Genomic DNA, 27,097 nt, shown 5'->3' with positions numbered 1-27,097 from the left:
GTGCTGACACTCTAATACAGAGTCCTATTTATACTCGGGAGTTATTCTGAGCACAGCATTTCTCTTTTGAAAATTAAATAGCCTGGATATGCCCAGCAGTCCTGATATCAAGTTAGACCTACTGAAGATGACACAACTGAAAACATTTATCTAATCCTCCTTCTAAAGTCATAATGCACTGCTTTAGCCTCGAGCTGTACAGCATCTCTATATCCGCTCTTACCTCATTACAGGGTTTTGATCTGCAGTATCCAGGTATCCAAGTCAATACCAAACGTCTAGCATTTTTCTTACTACAATTATATTGATTGTATGTCTTAGACGCTTACAACAGGATTGCTTCCTCTATGTGAGAAAAGCTGACTGTGAGCATGATTTCTTCAGAGTAACACAGAGAAATCTGTTTAGGAATCAATACCTGAAACAGTAATCTTAACCAAGCCTTTTATCTATGAACCCTTTTTTATTTGTGAAAACATATTTATTTTTTAACATTTATTCTAAAACTAAGGGTATTAACAGTAGGGGTATAAGAAAATACTGGCATTCTTAATCCCTATCATGACATTACATTCAATACATGAACTGAATTGATTCTCAAAACCCCAGTATTGATTTTTAATTAACACTGTGAAACCCTACACTTTGTGGTCTGTGTGTTCTGGGCTGATATTGCATGCTGATATTCCAGGTTTCAGAACAAAAGACTACATACAGTATATCTAGGTTTAATAAAATAACCTACAGAAATGATACAGATCACATACCAGCATGGCTGAGCCTACCCTTTTGTATTTTTTTTTAAGTATACCCAACATAAAAAAGTACATACTTTTAGCATTAAAATTAAAATGTACGTGAATACATACTAAATATACTCTTTGAAACAATGTATGTATGCATTTAAGTATATTTCAATTGTAATGAAGCTATATTTAAATACAACATGAAAGCATTAGGATTTTACATCTAATTTAAATTGTATATCTTTTGCAAACCTAATAAGATTTAAAAATGTGTTTCTTTTAAACAATTTTTAATACACTTGTAATATATTGTAAATGTGCTACTTTGCATATTGATAGACAATTATGTGTACATCTCAATGACACTGGCGGCGCAAAAAAAAAAAAAAAAAAAAACTCACCAAAGAACCACTACTACATATTTTTTTTTTCTGTCAACCCAACATATAATTTAAAGCATATTGCTTAAAAATACATTTTATGGAAATACAGAGAAAGTATATTTAATGTGTATTGTCAAGTATATTAATTTGAAAAGGCACTAATTAACTAATTTGATTCATTTTAAGTATACTTCCTTTTCACAAGGGTATATAACCATCATGGTGACCTACCCATCATCAGCCATCAGCGAGTAATCCAGCTTAAAATGTTTTGCAGTACAGAGAGTAAGGAGCTGAACAGCAAAAATGAACTAAAGTCATGTGAGATTTAGCAAAGTCCTTAAAGGCAAGTAATTTTATTAGGTTGCCATCTTTACAATGCTACTGGGAATTACACCGAAATTTCTCTATTAAAAAAACGTTTCTCATACTCAACCTGTGTGCTACACGTTATTAAAGAGACTTCCACTAGTTTTTTTCCATACCACAGCAGCATGGACACAACCATCTCACCAAACAGACACAGGACATGCGAGGTCACCATTACACATACGCTAAAAGTTAACAGCATAGTTAACAGCATCTAAATCACCACTCTAATTGCGATATGAGTTTTTGTAATAGACACATCATTAATAGCAGCACAGACAGAACACCAAATTACCAGTGGCATCATTACAATAATTAGCTGAGCCTCCTCACTCACATCTCTCAAACTAAATTAGGAGCCATGTGTTACATAACCACTAAAAAACTTATTTACTAGCCTGTAATGAATAATTAAAATGTGGGGACTATTCCCAAACCCGTTTTCCTATTAAATATGTGAAGAAGTCAAAGTCACAACAAAACCGCTGCACCATAATGATCTCTAAAGCAACTGAATATGTATTTATACAGAAAACTATTTTATACAGTATTTTGGAATCCGACTGTGTGTGTCCAAAAGTATGGAGACTTCATTTGGTCAGTGGAGCTGGGTAAAATGCAGAAGCCAGCAATAGCATTGTGTTCAAATCTTGAGAGTTACACAAGATAACCAGTATTAATTGGTGTAAAACAGAACCATATCAGTGATTTCATGAGAGAATAATATATTGGAGACTAATTATTCAATAATAAAAATACACTAGTAAACTGAACAGGTGTACTTTACCTAGGTTTCATTTTTTAGTGAGTCCCTGTTAAATGCTCTTTCTGTATTACCAAGGCCTGGGTTTTGTTTGGTGTGTGCTTTATAGGTTTTCTAAAAACAAAAACAAAAAAAAAAACTTACTCTTATAAAGAACTTTTACCTGCACTGTTAAAATAAACACACATCCCCTCAGAAGTTACACAATTCAGCATTTATTTAGTTGTAACTTGGGAGCAAAGCATTGAAACACTTACTTGCAGCAGCTTTAGGACACTCTCAAACAGAGCTAAGCGTACCAATGTTTGATAGGAACATTTATTTATGTATTTATTCATTTATGCTTCAGTGTTTATACTATAACTCAGTGTTTATACTCTTTGGGTTTATAGCTTTAAAGTTAAAGTCAATTGAAGCTTCTTAAGTTAGATTGGCCTGGAGGGAGGGGCTAAGACTTTATAAAGAGGAGACACCGCAAGCACAGGTGCTGGGTGTTGTTCACTCCTGAGGAGAAGCTATGAAGCTATGAAGCTATCCAACCAAATGATTCAACAAAAAAATGAAGGTTTGTTTCTTGAGAGTTCATGAGCACACAGTCACACTTCTGGTTAAAACAATTGTCATTTCAACTATTTGTTGACCTCTTGGCTGTGTAGCAACATTGTCAGCATAGAAATAATCACTGCCAAGAATAGAAATATCCTGGTGAAAACTGGTATACTATGCTAGTGTTAGCAATTTTTTTTTTCATTTCACCCTTCTGTTGCTCCTCAACAAAAAATATTTTAATGGCTAAATTTGTGATGAAAGTTGTATGAGCTGTACATGCAGAAGGCAGAACGGGAACGCACTTGAACGATTGATGACAATGGCATCTACCACTCTGGAAGTGGTAATATGGGGGTTGGAACAAGTAACTATGCAGCACATAAAAATATATTAGACTAAAAGTATTAAACTCATCAAAACCATTTAGTGAAGTAAAAGTGGACGCAGGACAAAAATAATACTCCAATAGATACAGCTACTGCATTTTAGTACTTAAGTACAGCAGTGCAGTAGACCTACTTCTTTACTGATTCACGATCCATGTATCCTGGTCCAGAATTTCAAGTGTGAAAATTCCCTTAGTCACAAAACTGCAGTGTGAAACTTACCAAACTTACAAATGTATACTGTACAACTCCGGAAAAAAAAAACTTAAAAATGATGAGTTTCTTTGCTTTTACAAAATTAAACAATTCTGGAATATAATCAAAAGCAGTGTGTAAGACTGGTGGAGGAGAACATGCCAAGATGCATTAAAACGGTCTTTTAATTGTTTCCAGAGCTGTATATTTTTGGCTATTTTTAGTTTACTACATAATTTGAACACACAGTGTCCCTTATACTATGTACAAATTTCTTGATGACTGGACCAATTAAAATAATCAAAGATGACCTGAAATAAACTCTAGACTATAGAGTTTAGAAGGTTTTATCTCTTCTGTAAAGTTTCTGTTCTTAAGATGCATGTTTTTCATTGGACAGTGACGCGATATACTAACATACATAAATAGCATAACATAACATAAGATGAACCTTATTTCTTACTCAAGGTTCAGGTTGTCAATAGAAACTGCATAAGATACAGTGTCTACACCAATGAAAGCCAGCCTTTTTTGCATACCCAATTGCATACATAGTAGCCACAGAATAACTCATTTTAGTCACTAAACAAATTTATTAGAGGCATAAATGGCATAATGCATGCATTTCATTCACACTGAAAAGAGGATGAGCTAAAGCAGCTCTCACTATTCAACAGCACAATCACACAGCACCCTGTCCTCAGATGAACTCACTGAGAGAATAGAGAGAGAGACAGAGGGTGAAAGAATGCTGAGTAATTCATCAGACGTGTCCGAGTCTCCCGCGTCTGGAAGCATGGAGGTGACCTTCTGTACGGAGCTGCTCTCTGGAGAAGTCTGCGGTCAGCTCAGCTCAAGGCCACAGCCATTTCACCTGAGACCACAGCTTTTTATAGTCATTATACTAATGCAGCCTCTCTCCAGCACATGGGGACGCACGCCTCTGCCCACAGACAAATACAAGCCTTTCTCCTTCAAGGTGCAAACCACACGCACCACAGCATGCGTTCAGCACACTTACTCTGAGAGGGGGTAAAATAGGCCTGTCACAATAACTACATTATCAACTTATCGTTGTATAAATGGACATGACCTCAATCATTTTAACAATCATGATATCGTTCTTTGTTTTTGCACTTACAAAATGCATTTACATATATTGTGACTGTGGGCATGGCTGCACCTTTATTAGAAAAAATGCCCTCTATCAACACCCAACTTAAAAACAAACAAACAGCAGAACGGGGCATAATTTGCCCCGATAAATCATTTTTTCCACCGTTATCCAGGCTCAAAGTAGCTCCAGTCTTTGTACAGTATATATATGGAAAAAGCGATTTATCAGGGCAAATTATGCCCCGTGTCGCCCAGTCTGAAGGGTGTTTGAACAAACTGTTAAAACTTCTAGATCTCTGAATGCTGTGGGAGAACAGAGGTGGGCTATTCATTAAAGATAAGTACTCTTTATCATGTTTTACTACACAAAAAGTACTTTTTACACCGGAGTTCTCCTTTAACAAGAAAAACAGTAGCTTTTGGTGGATGTCAAAGTAAAAAGACTTATCCAGGCACCTTACTTTTACTTACTTGATTTTACTGTTGGTCTTCATTGTGAGCAGTAACATTTAATAATATCCAAAAAAAAAAAAAAAAAAAAACAGAGAACAATTTGTTTATGCATGACAGCGACAAAAACTATTACTTTTATACTAATATAACATTAGTTTACATTTTTAATTGACTTCATTTTCTATATTTTTAAACATTCTAATGTATTTTTTTTTTCAGAGGTGGTGGAAAAGTATAAGAAACATTTTCAGGTGTTGCAAAAAACAATTCAAACATGATAAGGGGTTTCTAAAAAAAATTAAAAATGAAACTGAAGTCAAATTCATTCAACCCTCTAAAGGGTTTGCGAATCAGTTGACAAACAAATGGGCTTCATTAGTTACGCCAGGTGTGATTATGAAAAGGCATTACTTGAACTGGCTAGTGCAGGGCAGGCTTTAGGCAAAATATTGACATACAAGCTTTAAGCATTCTTCAGCAATGTGTTTTTTATTAATATATTGTCCTCCCTTTCCCTTTATGTAAGAAGAGAATAATGTATTACATTTTGTACATGTTCTGATTATGTACATATGGTGAATATTTGAGTATACTCAACTTTGAGTCTTTTATATATACTACATATTTCATACTCAAAAACTAGTTAGTATTAGTTACTACTAATCAATTGGGATGCACCCAAAACAGGTGGTGAAGAGCATAAAGAAAACAAAACAGACCAGAACCAATGAATGAATGAACCAAACCAAACATACCGTACATGCACCAACATATTTATTTAAAGGAGGTACAGGATATTCGGCAGTTAGAAAATACATGTGTTATGTTTATGCTTTACAAACCCTACTGTCATTGTGCTTTATACATTTATTTTCTTTTTTTTTCTTCAAATTCCTCTTCCTCAGTAGAGTTCTTTTGTATTACTGGTTTAGTGTAAAAACACATTCCTACCACTGTCATATCTCCAAAAATAGCAGTACTCTCAAACTTTGCGAAGCTTAGAAACCTAAATAATCAGAATTCACTATTAAGAAATACAGGGGTTGGACAATGAAACTGAAACACCAGTCATTTTAGTGTGGGTGGTCTCATGGCTACATTGGACCAGCCTGGTGGCCAATCTTCATTAATTGCACATTGCACCAGTAAGAGCAGAGTGTGAAGGTTCAGTTAGCAGGGTAAGAGCACAGTTTTGCTCAAAATATTGCAATGCACACAACATTATCTGTTACATACCAGAGTTCAAAAGAGGACAAATTGTCGGTGCACGTCTTGCTGGTGCATCTGTGACCAAGCTAGCAAGTCTTTGTGATGTATCAAGAGCCACGGTATCCAGGGTAATGTCAGCATACCACCAAGAAGGATGAACCACATTAAACAGGATTAACTGTGGACGCTGTAAGAGGAAGCTGTCTGAAAGGGATGTTCGGGTGCTAACCCGGATTGTATCCAGAAAACATAAAACCTCGGCTGCCCAAATCACGGTAGAATTCTATGTGCATCAGAACTGTCCATCCGTCAGTTTCACTGTCCAACCCCTGTACGTACTGAGCTTTTCAGCTCAATTGTTAATGCAAAAATCTGCAGCTCTGCCACTGCTTAGAAATGTACAAATGAAGCTCTGAGCAAATCTATGCATGTGGGGCTAAATAAAGACAGACAAAAAGGGCTTTTAAATGAGGTGTTTTGTGAGGATAAACAGCAGCTGTAGAACTATCTAACATTCTATCTTTAGCTCTACATATTTTATTCGGTGGCACCTTTTATTACTTCTAAGATCTGCTTGTTTGGCCCCAGAGAGATGTTTTTCCTGAAGCTGAGTATAAAGTGCAGTCATTACAGCCGCAGAGAGAGAGAAAGAGAGTGTGCTAGACTACTACTGTGCTTGACATTTCACTGTTTGCCTGTGAAAACACTAGCCCATTTAGATGAGCCTAACACATTACTGTGTAGAACACACACACACACACGTCGGTACACAAACACATGCCTAGGCCCTGACCTCAACATGGAGCATGCAACATGGAGCTATTCATACCGCCTAAAAGGAGGCTTGTCAAGAATCAATGCGCAACATTCACCATCAGCCAAGCGGGGAGGAGGAGAAAGCAGATGACAGACAGAGCTGAGAAAAGCTGAGAAAAGAAAAGCTCAGCTGCAGCATCCCTGCGCAGTACAGTGGGAGTACAGGCAGCATCTCTGTACGCTTCAGAAAGCATAAACAACACTCCACACGCAGTACGCATTTACACGCGGTACAGCAGGACCAAAACCATACAAATAATCCAAATAAACGAAGGGAGGTACTTTCCATTCACGCAGTGATCTATTTTACGTGTTTATATATTTTATTATTGGTGATTATGGCTTACAGCCAATGAAACCCAAAAATCAGTTTCTCAGAAAATTAGAATATTATATAATATTATATATTATATAATATTATATAATATTTCTGCAGTGTGGGCAGTGTGCCAAGTCCTGCTGAAAAATGAAATCTGAAATCTCCATAAAAGCTGTCAGCCGAGGGAAGCATGTCCAGTAAGATTTTGTGGGAAAACAAAACTGCACTGACTTTAGACTTGATATAACACAGTGGACCAACACCAGCAGATGACATGACTCTCCAAACCATCACTGACCATCAGTAAATTTTACATTTCATTTGTAAATCAAGGAAGCAGAGTCTGGAGGAAGAGTGTAAGTTGAGGTCTAGTGTAAAGTTTCCACAATCAATGATGGCGGATTTCATTTTCCAGCAGAGCTTGGCACACTACCCACACTGCCAAAAGTATCAATTGGTCTTATATAATATTCTAATTTTCTGATACACTGATTTTTGGGTTTCATTGGCTGTAAGCCAAAATCATCAACAATAAAAGAAATAAAAGCTTAAAATAGATCACTCTGTGTGTAATACATCAATATAATATGACAGGGTGAGAACTCAATTTCCCCTCGGGGATCAATAAAGTATCCATCCATCCATCTATATGCCTCAGGTGTTCCATGTTTCCTCAGCCTTATGTCGACCTAAAACCTAATTATTTTTTTAAGCGATTTCACCATTGCAGACACATTTTTAGGATTGAAAATTGTTTGCATCCTTGTGCTCCGATTAAATAATCCGTGTTTAATATAATCGTAAGTCTGGAGACTTGGCTCATGCAAATAGTGACATGAACAATGTCATCAACCAATAGGAGAACTACGGGAAGAGGCAAGGCAAGAATATTTTACATGACTGTTTTACAAATGATGACAAACGATTTGAAAAAGAACATATTTTGCAGTTAGTATGCCTTATATGGTTCTTACTTTAATATATACAGTATTTTAAACACACTTTAAAGTCATTATATTTAATTTTATTTGATGTTTTTTTTTACTTTGCACTACTTTGTCTTATTGTGCAGTGTTATAATTGATACAAACAAGTTTAAAAAATACACATCTATCAAGAACGATGTTCTTTATTGCATTAATTCTTTCTAAAACAAAGGCAAATGTATTACAGTGAAACTGTGATTCCTCGCTAGCAAAAAAAGGGGAATAGAAGTATGTAGGCAGAGTTAAACACAAAATATATTCTATTAAAAAATATCAAGAACTAACAGTGCGGCAGAAATATAATGGGGACAAAAACTGAGTCTCTGATAAAGTATTGATACAGTATTGATATACACAATATTTGTAACTTAATATGTATTGTATGTAAACTCCACCAGAAGCATGATGGGAAATCTCTCAGAATTTCAGGAAGAATGTAGTTGTAGTCTTGCCAATAGTGAATGAAGTTAAATGAAGTTCAACTTATATAGCGCCTTTCTAGAAACCCAAGGACGCTTTACAATTTACACGTTTTACACACAAGCACATTACACATCAACACTCATCCACACACCGGTGAGAAGCGGCAGCCAATAGCGCACAGCATACTCTCAACAGGAAACGACCGTCCACCTGGAGGACTGCATCGGGCACTACAGCATTTTACCCAGGACAGAGTGCCAATCCATATCTGGGCCCAGTCATACATACATTTACACACACACAAATTTACATACATACCCACACTTTACACATACACACCAGATCAATTTAGAGTATCCAATTTACCAGATCAATTTAGAGTATCCAATTTACTGAATCGATTTACAATATTAAATTTTCTGGGCAGTTTAGAGTATCCAATTTACCTGATCTCCATGTTTTTGGACTGTGGGAGGAAACTGGAGTCCCTGAAGGAAACCCATGCAGACACAGGGAGAACATGGAAACTCCACCGAGGTAGGGACTTGAACCCAAGACCCCAGTGCTGTGAGGCGAACGTGCTAACCACTAAGCCACCGTGACCCCCAGTCTTTGTAAAATCTTAGCCTGTGATTAAAAAGTCTGTGACTAGTCTTTAGATGTGAGAGGGTGTCAGAATTCAGTCTGAGTCTTTTCAAAGTCATGTAGTGTAGAGACAGCATAACATATATATATATATATATATATATATACCCTATGGTTTCCCTTGTTCTGTGTTGTGCTTTGTTTGACTATTTGTCGTGTTTTGTTTGACCCACTTGTGTAGATGGTATCGTTTGGTATTTTAATTCTATTTGTTGTCATCTGTCTTACTGTCTTTCTAGTATTTTAATCATCAGCTTAGATTAATCATCAATCCATAGGCTTGTACTCTGTACAAGTTCCAGCTTGGCATTCATATTCATCTTGTTAATAGTGTTTTTTTGTTGTTTTTTTTTCTGGTGAAGCATACGTACTTTTGTGTTTTTTAAGTCTTCTGCAAACAGACTGTAATACCTTCACTTCTTTCCCTCTAGAGGTTGTTGCTGATGTCATGGCACATCAACAGTTGTGCTCAATGTTACTGTATTTTCCATATTGTTTTTCACCCATAGACGGCTCTTTGGTTTTCATTGGGTGGTTACTTTTTATAGAAGTTGATTACTCCTTATTGTGTGAATAATCAATGTAACAGGATACACATGGGCAACAACCCACAGTCATATGTTGCAATACTTTTGCCCACAACAAAAATAAGTGGGTTCAAACAGATAGTGCTACGTTCTGAACTGTATACCAGTTCCAGTCTACAGAATAAATAACAGGATTGGCCTAACTGTTCCAATACTTTTGGACTACAGTACTTTTCTCATCAGTGTACAAAAATTGTTGTCAAGCATTAAAAATAAAGTAAATGAAATGTTTAGTAGAGGTGTTTACAGCTTCAAATGCCACAATTTGATGTGTTTTTATGCACATCTTCAAAAAAAAAAGAAAAACACACTATTATTTTATGGAATATTAAAATGACTATTAACCACCAGTACTGCTAAAGCTAAGTATGTAGCTGTATGACACCACTGTAGCTACAGTAGACAGGGTATCATCCAGGCCTAAATATCTAGTGATTGTGCCTTTTTGGTCTGAATGGTGGATGACAGATGGCTATTGTCCTATTCAAAATGTGGACACAGCTGTGCAGAAAGGCATAAATTCACAAGGGTTTTGTTTGTGTGTGTGTGTGTGTGTGTGTGTCTGTGTCTGTGTCTGTGTGTCTGTGTGTGTCTATGTTCCAAAGGCTTTGATAAAGCAGGAGCACAGCTGTTGTGGTGTAGGGAGTGATTTAAAGGCATGACTGGGACAAGCAATCGGTGATTGGATAAACGAAGCTGGGAAACATGGCAGCTGTATTTTATTCAATGAGGAACGGAAGGAAGTGTTTGCAGTGATGATATCCAACTGCGACATTCACAGAAAACGAGTGAACGAGGGGTCTTAAAATCAGGGGTTAAGCTAATTTCCCTGATTGTGTGTCATCTACTCTACTTAACTGAATACAATAACTGAATTAGATGGTCTTATACAGGGTTTATACTAGTCCATTACTCCAAGGCAAGACATGTTCGGTTTATGTTTAAGTTATGAGGCTAATGTTGCTAATGACAACAAATATGTATATATATATATATATTCGTCAATATCATGCAAACTACTAGCCTAAAACAAAAAACAAAACACATTTGCCAAACACCCAAACCATGTTGAGCTATAGTTGGTACTGGGTCGATACCTACAGGGGTTGGACAATGAAACTGAAACACCTGATTTAGACCACAATAATTTATTGTCCCAACTGTTGGAAACAGGAGAGTTGAGGTGCTCATTGAATTCTGCCATGATTTGAGCAGCCGTGGTTTTGTTTTTTGGATACAATCCGGTTTAGCACCCGAACATCCCTTTCAGACAACTTCCTCTTGCATCCACAGTTAATCCTGTTGGATGTGCTTTGTCCTTCTTGGTGGTATGCTGACATTACCCTGGATACCGTGGCTCTTGATACATCACAAAGACTTGCTGTCTTGGTCACAGATGCACCAGCAAGACATGCACAACAATTTGTCCTCTTTTGAACTCAGGTATGTCACCCATAATGTTGTGTGCATTGCAGTATTTTGAGCAAAACTGTGCTCTTACCCTGCTAACTGAACCTTCACACTCTGCTCTTACTGGTGCAATGTGCAATTAATGAAGATTGGACACCAGGCTGCTCCAATTTAGCCATGAAACCTCCCACACTATAATAACAGGTGTTTCAGTTTCATTGTCCTACCCCTGTATATCTGCCAGTGTTGACACAATTGATACATAAACATATCTAGAATGTAGAAACTGAGTGAGTCTATCGTACTGTAGTCTGCATGTTTACAGTGTTAAAACAAGCTATGTGAGACGAACCGCTAGCTAATATCTCCCTGGCTTACCAAAACACTCAGGGTTCCTCAGTTTAGTGCTGTCGGGTGGTACTGGCACTAGCACTAGCGGTTAGCTGCTAATGCTAATGCTGCTGCATCCAGCCTCAGTGGAAATCTGGAAATATAAACCTACTGTAAATAAACTGAAGTGAATTACTCACCAAAATAAACAGTTTTTAGGAGAGAAATCTGTGTAGATTAACATCCAGCGCTCGTTTGACTTTAATAGAAAATGTTTTTTTTTTTTAAGAATTACTTAACTTAGTTTAGCTTAGCTTGGTCGCCCAGCAGCGAGACATGCTGAATTAGAAGGAAAACATGGCGAGACTCCTGTTTCTTTACTAGTGACACATAATGCACCTTACAATCCAGTGAGCCTTACAGTGCGAAAAATACAGTACCTCAAGCTATTTATGTAATGTGTAAAGATTTTGCAACAACAGTTTCACAGGGTTTTTGTTTGCTTCCGCACACATAGCAGCACAAACAACAACTGCGGCAAGCTCATGCACCTCCACGTTGGCATCTAAATCTCCTAGGTATCCAAGGCTTGAACCAGTGATTCAATAATTAAACCAGTCTTCCGGTCCCAGTGGATGGTCCACTTGCTTGTGGACTGTCTGGGGGTCCTTAAGGATCAGCAAGAGAACTGCTGGTCTAAATATTATACATCTCTGCTGATTAGCTGTTTATCATAGAAGGGGAAAATTAGGGGAAATTATGCAAATTTGACTTGGGGAGACTTGAATTTGAACATTTGGGAAAGACAGTCGAATACATTTGAATCTGTAAACAGGCTGGAATGCACAATGTCTTCACGCAGCCCAGTACAGACGTGTGGATGTGGAGCAGGGGAGGAAAATGATGAAAGTGAAGTGTGGTGTGCTGCAGTAGAGCGTGATGCGGATCGTGTTTCTGAGAGGTGCTAAAAAGTGAGCGCGGGTTCAGGGAGAACCGCGGACCCCGAGTGGAGAGCTGTAAGAAATAAAGTAAGAGTAAGTTACCATGGAAACCAGTTACAAAAGACCCCCTTAATGGGAGTTTCTCCATTTCTCCTGGACGAGTGAGAGCAGAGTAGTACTGGAGAACTGGAGCTCCCAGCACACACATCCAGCACAGGCTGTAGAACACAGTTACATAAGAGTGTTTCACACCCGTCAGCTTCACGCTCTGTCTGTGAGATTCTGAAAACAAAAACACTGGAAGGAACTACAGCTCACTGCGAGATGGCACAAAGGTCATCCACAATATTGAAGGTGTGTGTGTGTGTGTGTGTGTGGTACGCTCTCACCAGTCTGGGTTAAAGCAGAAACACACACACTACTACTCTACTCTTTCCTTCCTAGTAGGAAAACCAAATTCTTCAGTGAAATAATTTGTTATACTGTTTTAGATTGAAAAATTAGGGCGTTTTTACACCAGCACTATTTGATCCGGTTAAAAAAGGCTCTTGGTCATTTGTACGCTTAGTCCGGTTCAATTGAGCAGGTGTGAAAACACTAATCGTACTCTGGTTCGGACCAAAAAAACGGACCAGGACCTACAAGTAGAGGTGGTCTCCGTCCAAATTCTTGAGCGGTTCAATTGTGGTAAGAACATGATCTGGTCTCGATCTGACCCAGCTATCAAATACAGCTCTGAAAATTAAAAAAATCAGTTTCTCTGATTTTGCTATTTATAGGTATATGTTTTAGTTTTATTCTATAAACTACGGACAACATTTCTCCCAAATTGCAAATAAAAATATTACTATTCAGAGCATGTTCTCCTCCATCAGTCTTACACACTGCTTTTAGACAACTTTATGCCACTCCTGGTGCCAGAATTCAAGCAGTTCAGCTTGATTTGATGGCTTGTAATCATTCATCTTCCTCTTGATTATATTCCAGAGGTTTTCAAATTGGTAAAATCAAAGAAACTCATCATATAAAAGTGGTCTCTTATTTTTTGTGTAGAGCTGTATACTCCGTTTATTTGAGCTAAACTGCTGATAATGTGCAGTGTAATCTGATATATTAGACAGAAAACACTTTTACAATTACCACAGTTATGAACAAACACTGTCTCTGCTGCTGTTCCGTGCTACTTCACACTGAGTGCACAGTGTGTGCTGTGTTCACTGCCTGCAGCCGGGTCACTCCGTTTACTATATCTGTGCTGCAAATTCCATTAAAAACACTGTGTTTGAAAGCGCAGTTGTACATTTTCAGCGTTTCGTGTTAAAGCAGCTTCACACTGCACAGATATACGTGCTGGAACAAAGAATTAACAGCCATTGTTGTCTGTACGGGAAAAAAACATGCTTGCAAGTTCAGAAGCCCTCAGCCGGTGCCCATAAGATCACAAATACTCTACTGGCGCTGGATTGCATAGATCAGTGTATTGCAGTAGCTAGCCTACCTGAGACTGGCAGTACAAACACACACACACACACACACACACACACTTTCTCTAGGATTCTGCAGAATCTGGCATTGACAGTGTATCAGGTTCTCTTTGACATACAGTAATTACCATCATTGTAAATAGTCTCTGCTATCCTACAGTTACCTGCAGCTGAGCTATTGTTCTATAGTATACAGTACATCTACCAAACTGTGTATATTTCAAAATATAGCCTTGTGTAATACTTTCAGTCAGAGACGTGGGGAGTGGGGGTGTAGATTTAAGGACTGTGAGAAGCTGCAGCTGCTAGAAATAAGCCTTTTTATGTGGATTCATGTTTTTGTTGTTTCTATTTTATTTTATGTACTATATATATATATACTCTCTATACATAGAGAGAGACAGTTTCAGAAGCTGCAGTGACCAAGTTCTGTTTCAGTTAAAACTGCAGCTGAATCAATTCCCTCAAAAGACTCAAACCTTTCTGGCTAAATAGAAACCCTTCACACTTTTAATACTAGAGTAAAGGGCTGGGCAATATTATAATTATAAATATATTAAAAAAGACATAAAATACAATATTGCCCCTGCTAAATATGTTAATATGTTACCACATGTACACAAAAAAGAAGGTGGAGGGGTTTGATATCTAGAAGGATGTCACTTAGAAAAGTACAGTCTTGTCTAAATTAGCAGTTATGCAGTTATGTGCTTCCTATTACTACGTAACACACAGCAGTTTGGCCTATATAAGCATCAACTGTGTCTGTGTGTGTTAGCATTCACAATATTGTGTGGATCATTCCTTATACTTATGCAAATGTACCTGTGGTGTACTTTCCACAGCAGCAGTTTGGGCACAAACATTTTAAAATGCTTAGAACACGTAACAATAAAATAACATTAATTAGCCAAAGCAGTTTTTAATTTGGGAGTACAGGATAATTCTGATTGACGTGAGGCCTGAACATAAAAGATGCACCAAAATGAATTTTTTTTTACTAAAGATGAATCCAAAAAATACTGTTTTTTTACAGTTTTACATTTAGTTTACTACTTTCCTGAATGTTTTTTTCTTAACTTTTAAAAGAAAAATCTAGTACAAACTACAATCTTTATTTATTAAACACTTAATAAATCAATCAAGCTAAATTAAGCTAACCTTTTTTATATTCTAGCAAACAAACAAAGCACTAGGCCTGTCATGATAATTACATTTTCAACTAATTATGCAATAAATGGACATGACCTCAATAATATTTGATAATCGTAATATTGCCTATTGTGTTTGTTTGTTGTTTGTTCACATATATAACAGTAAACAATATTTTAGCCAGTCAATACAGAAACGACCAATGCTTCAATAACTGTGACACCATACACACAGTGTGAACTGCAGCCGGTGAAGGAAAAATATATGTAAAAAAATATAGAGATTTTTTTTTATTATTTCAAATTGTGTTGTCTTTAAAATGGGTATTAATGATTTGTTATGCAATTCTACTACCATTATGTCAGTGGCATTTAAAATGGTCTTAAAATGACAATATCATTCACAAAAAATATTATCATGACAGGTCTACAAAGCACAGTGTGCTTACTTCAGCAGTGCTATCCTAATCATAAATGTACTTCAGCTTTGTAACTCAAGTCACAAGTGAGTGAAATTTGCACAAACAGAAAGACAGATAGTCTTTTGCCACACAAAAGCAAGCGAATGCTAAGGCTAACATTAGCTCAGCTAATGTTACTATCCTAGCCCTGTACAGCTTGCAAATTTTAGCTGGAAAACAGACCAACGGTTTGTTAAAGGATAGTAAACTAGGAAAACTGATACCCTGTGTTATAATTGATGCTGAATGTTTCTTTCAATTCAATTCAATTCCATTCAATTCGCTGCTTAAAAAAGTTCCTATTCTTAAGATAGATAGATACAGTTGTGGTCAAAAGTTTACATACACTTGTAAAAAAACATAATGTTATGGCTGTCTTGAGTTTTCAATAAGTTCTACAACTCTTATTTTTCTGTGATAGAGTGATCGGAACACATACATGTTTGTCACAAAAAACAGTCATAAAATTTGGTTCTTTCATAAATTTATTATGGGTCTGCTGGGTCAAAAATATACATACAGCAACATTAGTATTTGGTTACATGTCCCTTGGCCATTTTCACGGCAACTAGGCGCTTTTGGTAGCCATCCACAAGCTCCTGGCAAGCTTCAGGTCGAATGTTTGACCACTCTTCTTGACAGAATTGGTGCAGTTCAGCTAAATGTGATGGTTTTCTTGCATGAACCCGTTTCTTTAGCACTGTCCACATGTTCTCAATGGGGTTTAAGTCAGGACTTTGGGAAGGCCATTCTAAAACCTTAATTCTAGCCTGGTTTAGCCATTCCTTTACCACTTTTGATGTGTGTTTTGTGTCATTGTCTTGTTGGAACACCCAACTGCGCCCAAGACCCAACCTTCGGGCTGATGGTTTTAAGTTTTCCTGCAGAATTTGGAGGTAATCCTCCTTCTTCATTATCCCATTTACTTTCTGCAAAGAACCAGTTCCACTGGCAGCAAAACATCCCCAGAGCATAATACTACCACCACCATGCTTGACAGTAGGCATGGTGTTCCTGGGATTAAAGGCCTCACCTTTTCTCCTCCAAACATATTGCTGGGTGTTGTGGCCAAACAGCTCAATTTTTGTTTCGTCTGACCAGAGAACTTTCCTCCAGAAGGTTTTATCTTTGTCCATGTGATCAGCAGCAAACTTCAGCCGAGTCTTAAGGTGCCTTTTCTGGAGCAAGGGCTTCTTTCTTGCACGGCAGCCTCTCAGTCCATGGCGATGTAAAACACGCTTGACTGTGGAGACTGACACCTGTGTTCCATCAGCTTCCAAATCCTTGCAGACCTGCTTCTTGGTGATTCTTGGTTGACTCTTGACCATCCTGACCAATCTCCTCTCGGCAGCATGTGATAGCTTGCGTTTTCTTCCTGATCGTGGCAGTGACACAACTGTTCCATGCACTTTATACTTGCGTATAATTGTCTGCACAGTTGCTCTTGGGACCTGTAGCTGCTTTGAAATGGCTCCAAGTGACTTCCCTGACTTGTTCAAGTCAATAATTCGCTTTTTCAGATCCACACTGAGTTCCTTTGACTTTCCCATTGTAGCTTTTGTAGCTGAGTCTAATCACTGGGTCAAATGAGCCCTATTTAAATGGGCTCATGAGAAGTCAACAGCTGTAGTCAATCAGAATCACTTACAAGAAGTGAAGAGGCCATGCCATGAAGCTAATTTGATTGACACAACTCGCTACATCACCAAAATTGACAAATTTTGTTGCTGTATGTATATTTTTGACCCAGCAGATTTGGTGACATTTTCAGCAGACCCATAATAAATTTATGAAAGAACCAAATTTTATGACTGTTTTTTGTGACAAACATGTATGTGTTCCGATCATTCTATCACAGAAAAATAAGAGTTGTAGAACTTATTGAAAACTCAAGACAGCCATAACATTATGTTTTTTTACAAGTGTATGTAAACTTTTGACCACAACTGTAGATAGATAGATAGATAGATACTTTATTGATCCCCGGGGGGAAATTCTTGGCATCCAGCAGCAGGTTACACAATACACAAAGTTAAAAAAGATAAAATATAAAATATAAAGATACATATAAATACAATCAAATAAGAAATAGAATATACAGTGTAAATGTACAGTCTTCGTGTGTGTGTGTGTGTAATGGAGATGGAGAATGGAGGTAGTGCAGTTGAACACAATAGACAGTGAACACCAGTTGATGTGCATAATGTGAGGATAACTGATGTCAGCCAAACAGAAAGTGCAAATACACAGTTATATAATAATTTAAATTAAATTAAGCAGTGCAAAAGATACGTAAACAGTGCAAAAGATACGTAAACAGTAGATGAATTAACTAGTGAATGAACTACTAGTGCAAAATATGGTAGAACTATAAAAAGTGTTCTAGGCATCAGCAAGTCTGAGAGTGTGTCCATAGCTGGGGGTGTGTCCATGGTGTGGCCAGAGTGGCCGGAATGAAAAAGTTTCACAGAGTCTTTAGTTTGCTGTGCTGAGAGGAGTTGAACAGTCTTATGGCCTGAGGAACAAAAGACTTTCGGAGTCTGTCTGTGGAGCAGGACTGGGACAGCAGTCTGCCGCTGAATGAGCTCCTCTGCCTGGTGATGGTGCTGTGCAGAGGGTGGTGAACATTGTCCATGATGTTCAGCAGCTTACTGAGGGCTCTCCTCTCTGCCAGTGGTGTTAAGGACTCCAGCTCTAATCCCAGCACAGAACCAGCTTTCCTCACCAGCCTGTCCAGTCGTCCAGCATCCCTCTTGCTGATGCTGCCTCCCCAACACACAACAGTGTAAAAGAGGACGCTGGCTACCACAGACTGGTAGAACATCAGGAGGAGTTTCTGGCAGATGTTGAAAGCCCTGAGCCTTCTGAGGAAGTACAGTCTGCTCTGAGCCTTCCTGTAGAGGGAGTCAGTGTTCACTGACCAGTCCAGCCTGTCGTCCAGGTGCACACCAAGGTATTTGTAGGATTTGACCACCTCCACGTCGACCCCCTCGATGGAGATTGGCCGCTGAGCAGAGGGCCTGGACCTCCTGAAGTCTATGCACATCTCCTTGGTTTTGGAGATGTTCAGCTGCAGATGGTTCATCTTGCACCACATCACAAATTCCTCAACCAGGCTTCTGTACTCCCTCTCATCATCATTACGCACACACCCCACAATTGCAGTGTCGTCAGAGAACTTCTGCATGTGGCATGACTCCGAGTGGTATTTGAAGTCTGATGTGTACAGTGTGAACAGGACTGGAGAGAGAACAGTCCCCTGTGGTGCTCCTGTGCTGGTGATCACTGTATCAGAGGAGCAGTCCCTGATCCTGACATGTTGTGGTCTCCCAGTAAGGTAGTCAGTGATCCAGGTGACCAGGTGCATATCCACCTCCATCTCCATCAGCTTGTCTCTCAGTAGTAGGGGCTGGATGGTGTTGAAGGCACTGGAGAAGTCGAAGAACATGACCCTCACAGCACCTCCCCCCTTGTCCAGATGAGAGTGAGCTCTGTGCAGGAGATAGAGGATGGCATCTTCCACTCCCACCTTTTCCCGGTACGCAAACTGCAGTGGGTCCTCAGCATGGTGGACCTGAGGTCTGAGTTGGTCCAGCAGCAGTCGCTCCATGGTCTTCATCACATGAGATGTCAAAGCAACAGGCCTGTAGTCATTCAGCTCCTTCGGGTGTGCCTTCTTGGGAACAGGAATGAGACAGGTTGTCTTCCACGTGGCAGGAACTCTCCCTATACGCAGACTCAGGTTAAAAACATGTTGGAGGGGCTCACCCAGTTGAACAGCACAAGCCTTGAGCATTCTGGGGCACACTCTGTCCGGGCCAGCTGCCTTCCTGGGGTGAAGTCTCCTCAGCTGTCTCCTGACCTGGTCAGCAGTAAAGGTTGGTGGACTGGAGGAGATGATTTGTCTGCCAGTTGATAGTGTTGATGGTGGTGATGATGAAGATGGTGGAGGTGAGGGTGATGATGGTGCTGATGAAGATGGTGGAGGTGAGGGTGATTGTGCTGATGGTGATGAAGATGATGATGGAGGAGGTGAGGGTGGTGGTGGTGGTGGTGATGATGACGGTGATGATGTTGATGAAGATGGAGGTGAGGGTAATGGTGGTGGTGATGAAGATGGTGGAGTTGGAGTTGAAGGTGATGGAGATGGTGGTGATGATGGTAGAGATGGAGAAGATGTTGGTGATGCTGCAGGAGGGTAGGAGGAGGGGGCAGCAGGAGCAGGACAGTCAAACCTGTTGTAAAAGTTGTTGAACTGGTTTGCTCTGTCCACACCGCCATCTACTGGGTTGCCGTTGTTGTTCTTGCACCCAGTGATGGTTTTCATTGCACCCCAGACTTCCTTCATGTTGTTGTCTTGCAGCTTTCTTTCCACCTTCTTCCTGTAAGACTCCTTGGCCTCTTTAAGACGTACCTTGAGTTCCCCCTGTACGCGCTTCAGCTCTACCAAGTTTCCGTCTTTGAACGCCCTCTTCTTTTGGTTGAGGAGGTCCTTGACGGAGCTGGTAATCCAGGGTTTGTTGTTTGGAAAGCAGCGTACAGTCTTTGTGGGAACAGCAACATCCATACAGAAATTCAAGTAGTCCGTAACACAGTGAGTCACCCCCTCAATGTCCTCACCATGTGGGTGCAGCAGCACGCTCCAGTCAGTGGTGTCATAGCAGTCCCTTAGGGCTTCTTCTGCTTCAGGAGACCAGACTCTGAATGAGCGTGTGGTAGTGGGCTGCCTCAGTACCAGTGGTTTGTACTGAGGCTGCAGGAACACCAGATTGTGATCTGATTTCCCCAGCGGTGGTAGTGGCATAGCCCTGTATGCATCCTTCACATTAGCATACAGCAAGTCTATGGTCCTGTTTTTCCTGGTGGGACAGTCCACAAACTGGAAAAAGGCAGGCAGGGTAGAGTCCAGCGTTACGTGATTAAAGTCACCAGTGATCACATAGAAGGCGTCAGGGTGCTGTGTCTGCAGCGCTGCGACGGTGGAGTGGATGACGTCACACGCCGCCTGCACGTCCGCTCTCGGCTGGATGTAAACACACACGAGGATCGCGTGAGAGAGCTCCCGCGGCATGTAATAAGGTCGGAGACTCACCGCTAACAGTTCAATATCCCGACAGCAGATCACCTCCTTCACGTACACATGTCCAGGGTTGCACCATCTGTTGTTAATAAACAGCGCGATTCCTCCACCTTTCCGCTTCCCGCAAAGCACCGGGTCCCGATCCGCCCTCACTGAAGAAAAGCCGGGTAGCTGCACGTTAGCATCCGGCGTGTCGGGGGTGAGCCAGGTCTCGGTGAAACACAGCATGCTACACTCCCTGTAGAGCTTCTGATTCTTCACCAGACAGGCTAGCTCGTCGGTTTTGTTGGTCAGTGAGTTAACATTCCCCATAACCACCGACGGAACTGAGGGTTTGTACCTCCAGCGCTGCTCCGACTTCTTAGCCTTTAGCTTAGCCTTTAGCATAGCGCCGGCCCTGCAACCTCGGTACCTCCTTCTCAGATCATCCGGTATTGTGTGGACAATGCCCCCACGTCCCGCGGGTCGGAGGGCTAGCAGTTCTTCCCGGGAATAAACACGGTATTCCTCGCTGCCCCGCATATTTACACCAAAAATATCCTTAGGATATAAATAAGATGCACACTAGACGTGTGTAGTAGCACAGAGACGATAAATAAACGTAAAAAAACTCAGAAAAACACACAAAGAGACGGAGCTACTGGAACAGGCAGCCACTCGCGTCGGCGCCGGAAGTACAAGTTAAGTTAGAGGAAACACTGCAATATTATTTAAAATTGACAAAACATTGTTCTGTATAAATTATTTGTTTTTTCACTTATTTTTAAAATAATTTCACTTGCCAAATATATATTGCCTGCTTCCCTACTTTACAGGCCTAAAGTCTGACAAAACACTCCTAACGAAAGAGTGAGAGACAGAGATACAGAGAGAGAAAAAGGGGTAAATGAGGCAAGTGAGTATGAGTCTACATGTCACGGCTGCTCCCCCTCAGTTCTTCATGTTCCTCAGCACCGCTCTCTGTACTCTAGCTTGTCGGAGAGTAGATGGTACAGTTTGATCAGCAGCTCGGTTCTTATCCGGGGACAATTCCCCCTTCCTCCTTTCCTCTCTCACTTCTCTCTGTTCCTGCTTCCTACTCCTCTCTGTTTCTTCTTTCTACAACTTTCACACACAGTTCCACAAATTGACCCCAAAAGTCTTCCTCGTTTTTTCTGCAAAGATCTGCACTTGATACTGTTTGTGTTCCTGAATTAGCGTGATGTTCACTCACCTCAGGCGACACATTCAGCACACTTCTGCTCTTCCTCATCTTATGTGGAGTCTTCCTCGCCCAACTCCACTGATACACCTGCAGAAAGGGTGAAAGAACACGGCGTTAACAATGATTTTGAGGGGGAGAATACGAAGGAAAGAGAATGTGTGTGTGTGTGAGAGAGAGAGAAAGAGAGAGAGAGAGAGAGAGAGCGAGAGAATAGCAACCATTTCTTAAGTCTTGAGTCACTAACTGTATCTCTCAGCACTTCTGTATTTATACAGATCTAAGACCCAATCCCATTTTTCTTTTGTATCCCTTTGAGTGTAACACTTCTCGCAGACCGCGACGCCGGCCTCTCGGGCAAAGTACGTGGAGGTGGGGTGTGTGTATGTCACACATCTCTGCACCTTATCCCCACTATACACTTTATTATACCGTATCGGTACTGCACTGTCCTGTCTTTAAATTGTCTCGTCTTTTGTATTTATTGTCTTTATTGTTATTTAGTGTTATAATTTTATAATTTTATGTTGCACTGTCGTCACTCCTGCACTTTATGTTGTCTATTGCTTGTGGTTCTATGTTGCACCATGGTTCCAGAGGAACGTAATTTCATCACACTGTGTACCTGTACTCAGATGTAATGACAATAAAAGCCTCTTGACTTGACTTCTCCTTGGAAAAAGAGGCAGAGTTACAGGGGTTGGACAATGAAACTGAAACACCTGTCCTTTTAGTGTGGGAGGTTTCATGGCTAAATTGGAGCAGCCTGGTGGCCAATCTTCATTAATTGCACATTGCACCAGTAAGATCAGAGTGTCATGGTTCAATTAGCAGGGTAAGAGCACAGTTTTGCTCAAAATATTGCAATGTGACAACATTATGGGTGACATCCCACAGTTCAAAAGTGGACAAATTGTTGGTTCACGTCTTGCTGGCGCATCTGTGACCAAAGATAGCAAGTATTTGTAATGGTTTTAAGAGCCACGGTATCCAGGGTAATGTCAGCATACCACCAAGAAGGACAAAGCACATCCAACAGGATTAACTGTGGATGCAAGAGGAAGCTGTCTGAAAGGGATGTTCGGGTGCTAACCCGGATTGTATCAACTGCTATTGTATGTTGAGACAATAAATGATTGATGGTGTTTCATTGTGCAACCCCTGTACAGTAGGCTACAAGAGGAAGGGATGAAATCCTACATCTAAGTATTTTGGACAACCCTTCATGCAGTCAAGCGCTAGAGTTCAGCAACCTAGCTGCTGTTTAACAAATTCCGTTTAAGGCATTGTATGTCTTCAGAAAGGGGGCAGGTAGTGTATAGGGCTTTATAGGGATTATTTTGGAAATCGACTAATCTGACGATTATTTTTTCGATTCGTTTTTTCGATTAGTCAGCGATTATTTCTGCCATGTTCTCAATCACTAAAAACAATTGAAACAGCAAAACATGACATTTAAAACGGCATTTAATTATCTGAACGTTGTTTAAATGTGGACTGTGAGTACTGATGTTTAGTGAAATAAATATGTAATCTGTTGTGTTTGGGCACCTTTGAAGAGACACAAACTAAGTTGACTGTAAACTGTGTGAGTCTTCTACCCATTTCCCATTGTACTTCTGTCCCCAGCACTTTGTATAATGCAGACCTTCTACAAATTAACGATTAGTCGACAGTGAAATTTGTAGTCGACGCATGTAAATAATTGTTGATATTGTCGATTATATTGACTAATCGTTGCAGCCCTAGTAGTGCAGCAATTAGTTATTGTTGTCCATTCCTTAATTCCTTTGTAAATGAGGAGCTGAAATGAGCTTTTATTCGCTTTATAAGAAATTAAATATGCACAATGGAAATGATGTAACAAACCGTTATATAATGTAACTCTAGAGTACTGAGGACTGGAGCTTATTACACCACACCTCCTTACTATTTCTGTCACTCCTGCCCAAGTCTAATAATAACAGCAACAAACCCTAGAGTGCCTACAGATAAAAAAAAATCAACTTCTCTATTATTTATTTTGAGGCGTGTGTGTGTGTGTGTGTCCTGTAAAGACATCGTAAAAGTCAGCTGCTATGCATCCCTAAGGGACAGTGTGATGGAGTGATGGAGGGTCATGGTGGCACACAGGTCTTGGCTGCATTTGTTTTTTTTTTTACCAATATCTGATGCCTTTAGAAACCTTTCTACAACTCATTATACACAATTGAATGATGGTGGCATGTCATAAAATCAGTGTACATGTAAAAATGAATCATATACACTGGAAAAGTAAACTATGAGTCACTGAACTGAATCTGCTGTGTAGAAACAACGATTTTCTAGATACTGTTACAGAAACACCTGATCTACTGTGTGTCAGCTACAGTTGATCAGAGCGCTCACAATGACAGGAAGACAATCAGGCAAATCATCTCCAGACAAATTAACAATCCTAACCCACTCTGCTCAAATCACAGCCGCTAATTACTAATTCCCCTGCTGATGATACATGCTGAAAAGACCGCTCTCATCGGTATTCCTCTCGCAAAAAGAACAGCGGCTCTTTCAGATTCCTTTTGTTTCCTCCAGCCCACACTGTGTTCTATTGATTCTGTGCCCTGCTCAATTCAGGTCCGTGCTGTTCTATTCCAACCAAATGGGATTTTCTTTACTTTTGATACAGTTACTCAGAGGTCAAAGAGGAGTTCATTCCTTCAAAAGGAGCCATTGCTCACACGGATTTAAGCCACTACTGAATCTGAATATGCATCGACTAACCGTGAACCTAATGCTATTAGGGGTGTGACGAGATCTTGTGGCAGGAGATCTCGCGAGATTAATACGTGGCGATATTTCTCGTCAAGCTTAAACCTGTCTCGCGGGAAAAAAAACTGTTTAGTGTGGACTTTTTAAGAGGGATCTGGCAACACAGTAGCGATAGCAGCGAGTGTGGTGGCTGAGCAGTGAGAGCAGCTCTCAGCAGAAGAGGAAAATTCAGGCATTTCCATAGAAGATGCTTCTGCTGCTTTTAAGTTGTATGTCTGTTGACAGAGTGACCAACAAGACACAAACCATATATAAATATTGTAAGTAAATCCTACACGTGACTGTTTCATAGGCAGTTGTACTAATCCCTTAGCTCTGTACTGTATTTAAAAAAATGTTTTGTCTCTGTTTGCACTTCAAAAATAGTCTTAATATGACTGGTTATGGTTATGCATAGTTAAATTACAAGAGATTTAGGAGAAAAAAACACAAACCATAGTCTTAATATGACTAGTTATGGTTTGCACTTATTGTTTGCACTGTATAAGAACCTAGAAAAGTTTTATTTTATTTTTTATTCTTATTCTTATTTCTATTTCTTATAGAATCAATGTGTAAGAGAAACCAGTCTGTAAAGTTTGCGTTATATCACTTAGTCAAATAAAACTTTAGTCCATTTTTCATTTTTGACGTTTTCTTTAAAATTGTATTTTTAAATCTTGTCTCGTCTCGTTCTCGTGAACCTAGTATCGTGTCTCGTCTCGTGATATTAGTGTCTCGTCACACCCCTAAACGCTATGTTGGATTGGGATACTGGATCACAGCAGGCCCTGTTCCTGGCACCTGGATCACATTAAAGTATCAAGAACATGGAGAAAATGAAGAGGTTTAGCTTTTAAACTAGTTTTAGACCAAATGCAGTCAATAAATTATGAGCATTAACTTTTATTAATATTATTCTTATTTTTTTTATATAAATATAATTTTATTTCAAATTTTTCCCATTTTCTCCCCAATTTAGAACAGCCAATTACCCAACAGGACTCCCTCTATCACCAGTAATGCCCCAACACACCAGGAGGGTGAAGACTAGCACATGCTTCCTCCAATACATGTGAAGTCAGCCACCGCTTTTTTTCAAGCTGCTGCGTTAGCATTAATTTTAGCATTAATGTATAGCATTAACAGTGAAGAATATTCATATGTGGACTCATTCAGTACACACAACAAAGCAGAATAAATTAATATAATTAAATGTAAACCTGAAATCCTACTTAATTCGCGTGAGATTGGTTTAGAACTGCCACGAGAAAATCTTTTAGTTTGTAAGTTGGTTGGCATATACCCAAATGTAAAATGCCAATCAAAAAAAAGTCATCATTATTTAGTAAACACAAACAATGACAGCTTTGCACATCTCAGCATTTTCTTCGTCAGCTTTATGAGAGTATCAGAGCATGAAAAGTTGTGAAGAGGTAGAGTTGGTATACAGTGAGTACCCCTATTTAAATAATGTTCTAATCCATATTATGAGAAGCAAGAACTTCTCAACTAAATTAAGAAAACAAATATTTTAAGAAATAAAGTTCATTCAATCTGAAAAAAAATTCAAGAACTTTGAAAGTATCCTCAAGTGCAGTCACAAAGATAATCAAACATGTTATGATGAAACTGGCTCTCATTGGGAAATCCCCAGGAAAGCAAGAACAAGAGTTACCTCTATTGCACAGAATAAGTTCATCAGCATTACCAGCCTCAGAAACTGCAAATTACCAGCACCCACGACAAGAGCATCTAAATGTTTCACAGATTATTTTTTGGATTAACTCTGAAGTTACTACATGATTCCTTATGTGTAGTATTTAGTATTTATTTGCAATGTAGTCCATGTCCTCTTCTGTAACTAGTGACTAGTAAGTAGTGACCACAGCAGGAATAACCCAAGCACTGAGTTAAATAAAAAAATAAATAAAACTCTACAGCTTGTTTCACACTAACATTATTAAGCCAAATGCTGGGAAAAGGAGTGACAAGAGTAAAGAAATAAATCAGCACAACCACCCATCAGGCTCCACTCATCACAGAGAGCAGTTTGGTGTCAGTGTGACATGTTAAAATATAAAATGTCAAAATCTGAAATTGGATTAATGATTTTTGTCAATTTTTGCAGGTATCAAAAACAAGATCTGATTTCTCTTTATTGCAGTAAGTGATGTATTGCTGTATGTGTGGTATTAGCCTGGATTGTCCTGTGTGACTATAGCAGCCAAGCCTGAAAAAAAATGGTGTTGCTGTCACGCATGATCCTTAAAACTGCGCCGCCTACACCACAAAATATTCATT

The 27,097-nt window shown here is 39.4% G+C and overlaps 2 protein-coding genes across 2 annotated transcripts in view; one reads left to right on the top strand and one right to left on the bottom strand.

Annotated features, from left to right (window-relative positions):
• The window catches only part of pde4ba (phosphodiesterase 4B, cAMP-specific a), a 343,053-nt gene that overhangs the window by 230,162 nt on the left and 85,794 nt on the right, over positions 1 to 27,097 (bottom strand). Inside the window, exon 2 of the mRNA XM_022675871.2 lies at positions 22,016 to 22,093. Within this exon, the coding sequence (XP_022531592.2) occupies positions 22,016 to 22,054 (39 nt within the window). The 5' untranslated portion in view covers positions 22,055 to 22,093. The remainder of the gene's footprint in view (positions 1 to 22,015; positions 22,094 to 27,097) is intronic.
• Positions 1 to 27,097, top strand: part of LOC111195860 (G2/M phase-specific E3 ubiquitin-protein ligase-like) — a 675,934-nt gene that overhangs the window by 619,831 nt on the left and 29,006 nt on the right. The gene's annotated exons all lie outside the window — the stretch shown is intronic.

Source organism: Astyanax mexicanus, chromosome 5 (genome assembly GCF_023375975.1).
Source record: "Astyanax mexicanus isolate ESR-SI-001 chromosome 5, AstMex3_surface, whole genome shotgun sequence".
Lineage (NCBI taxonomy): Eukaryota > Metazoa > Chordata > Actinopteri > Characiformes > Acestrorhamphidae > Astyanax > Astyanax mexicanus.
This window is presented reverse-complemented; position numbering and strand designations above follow the sequence as displayed.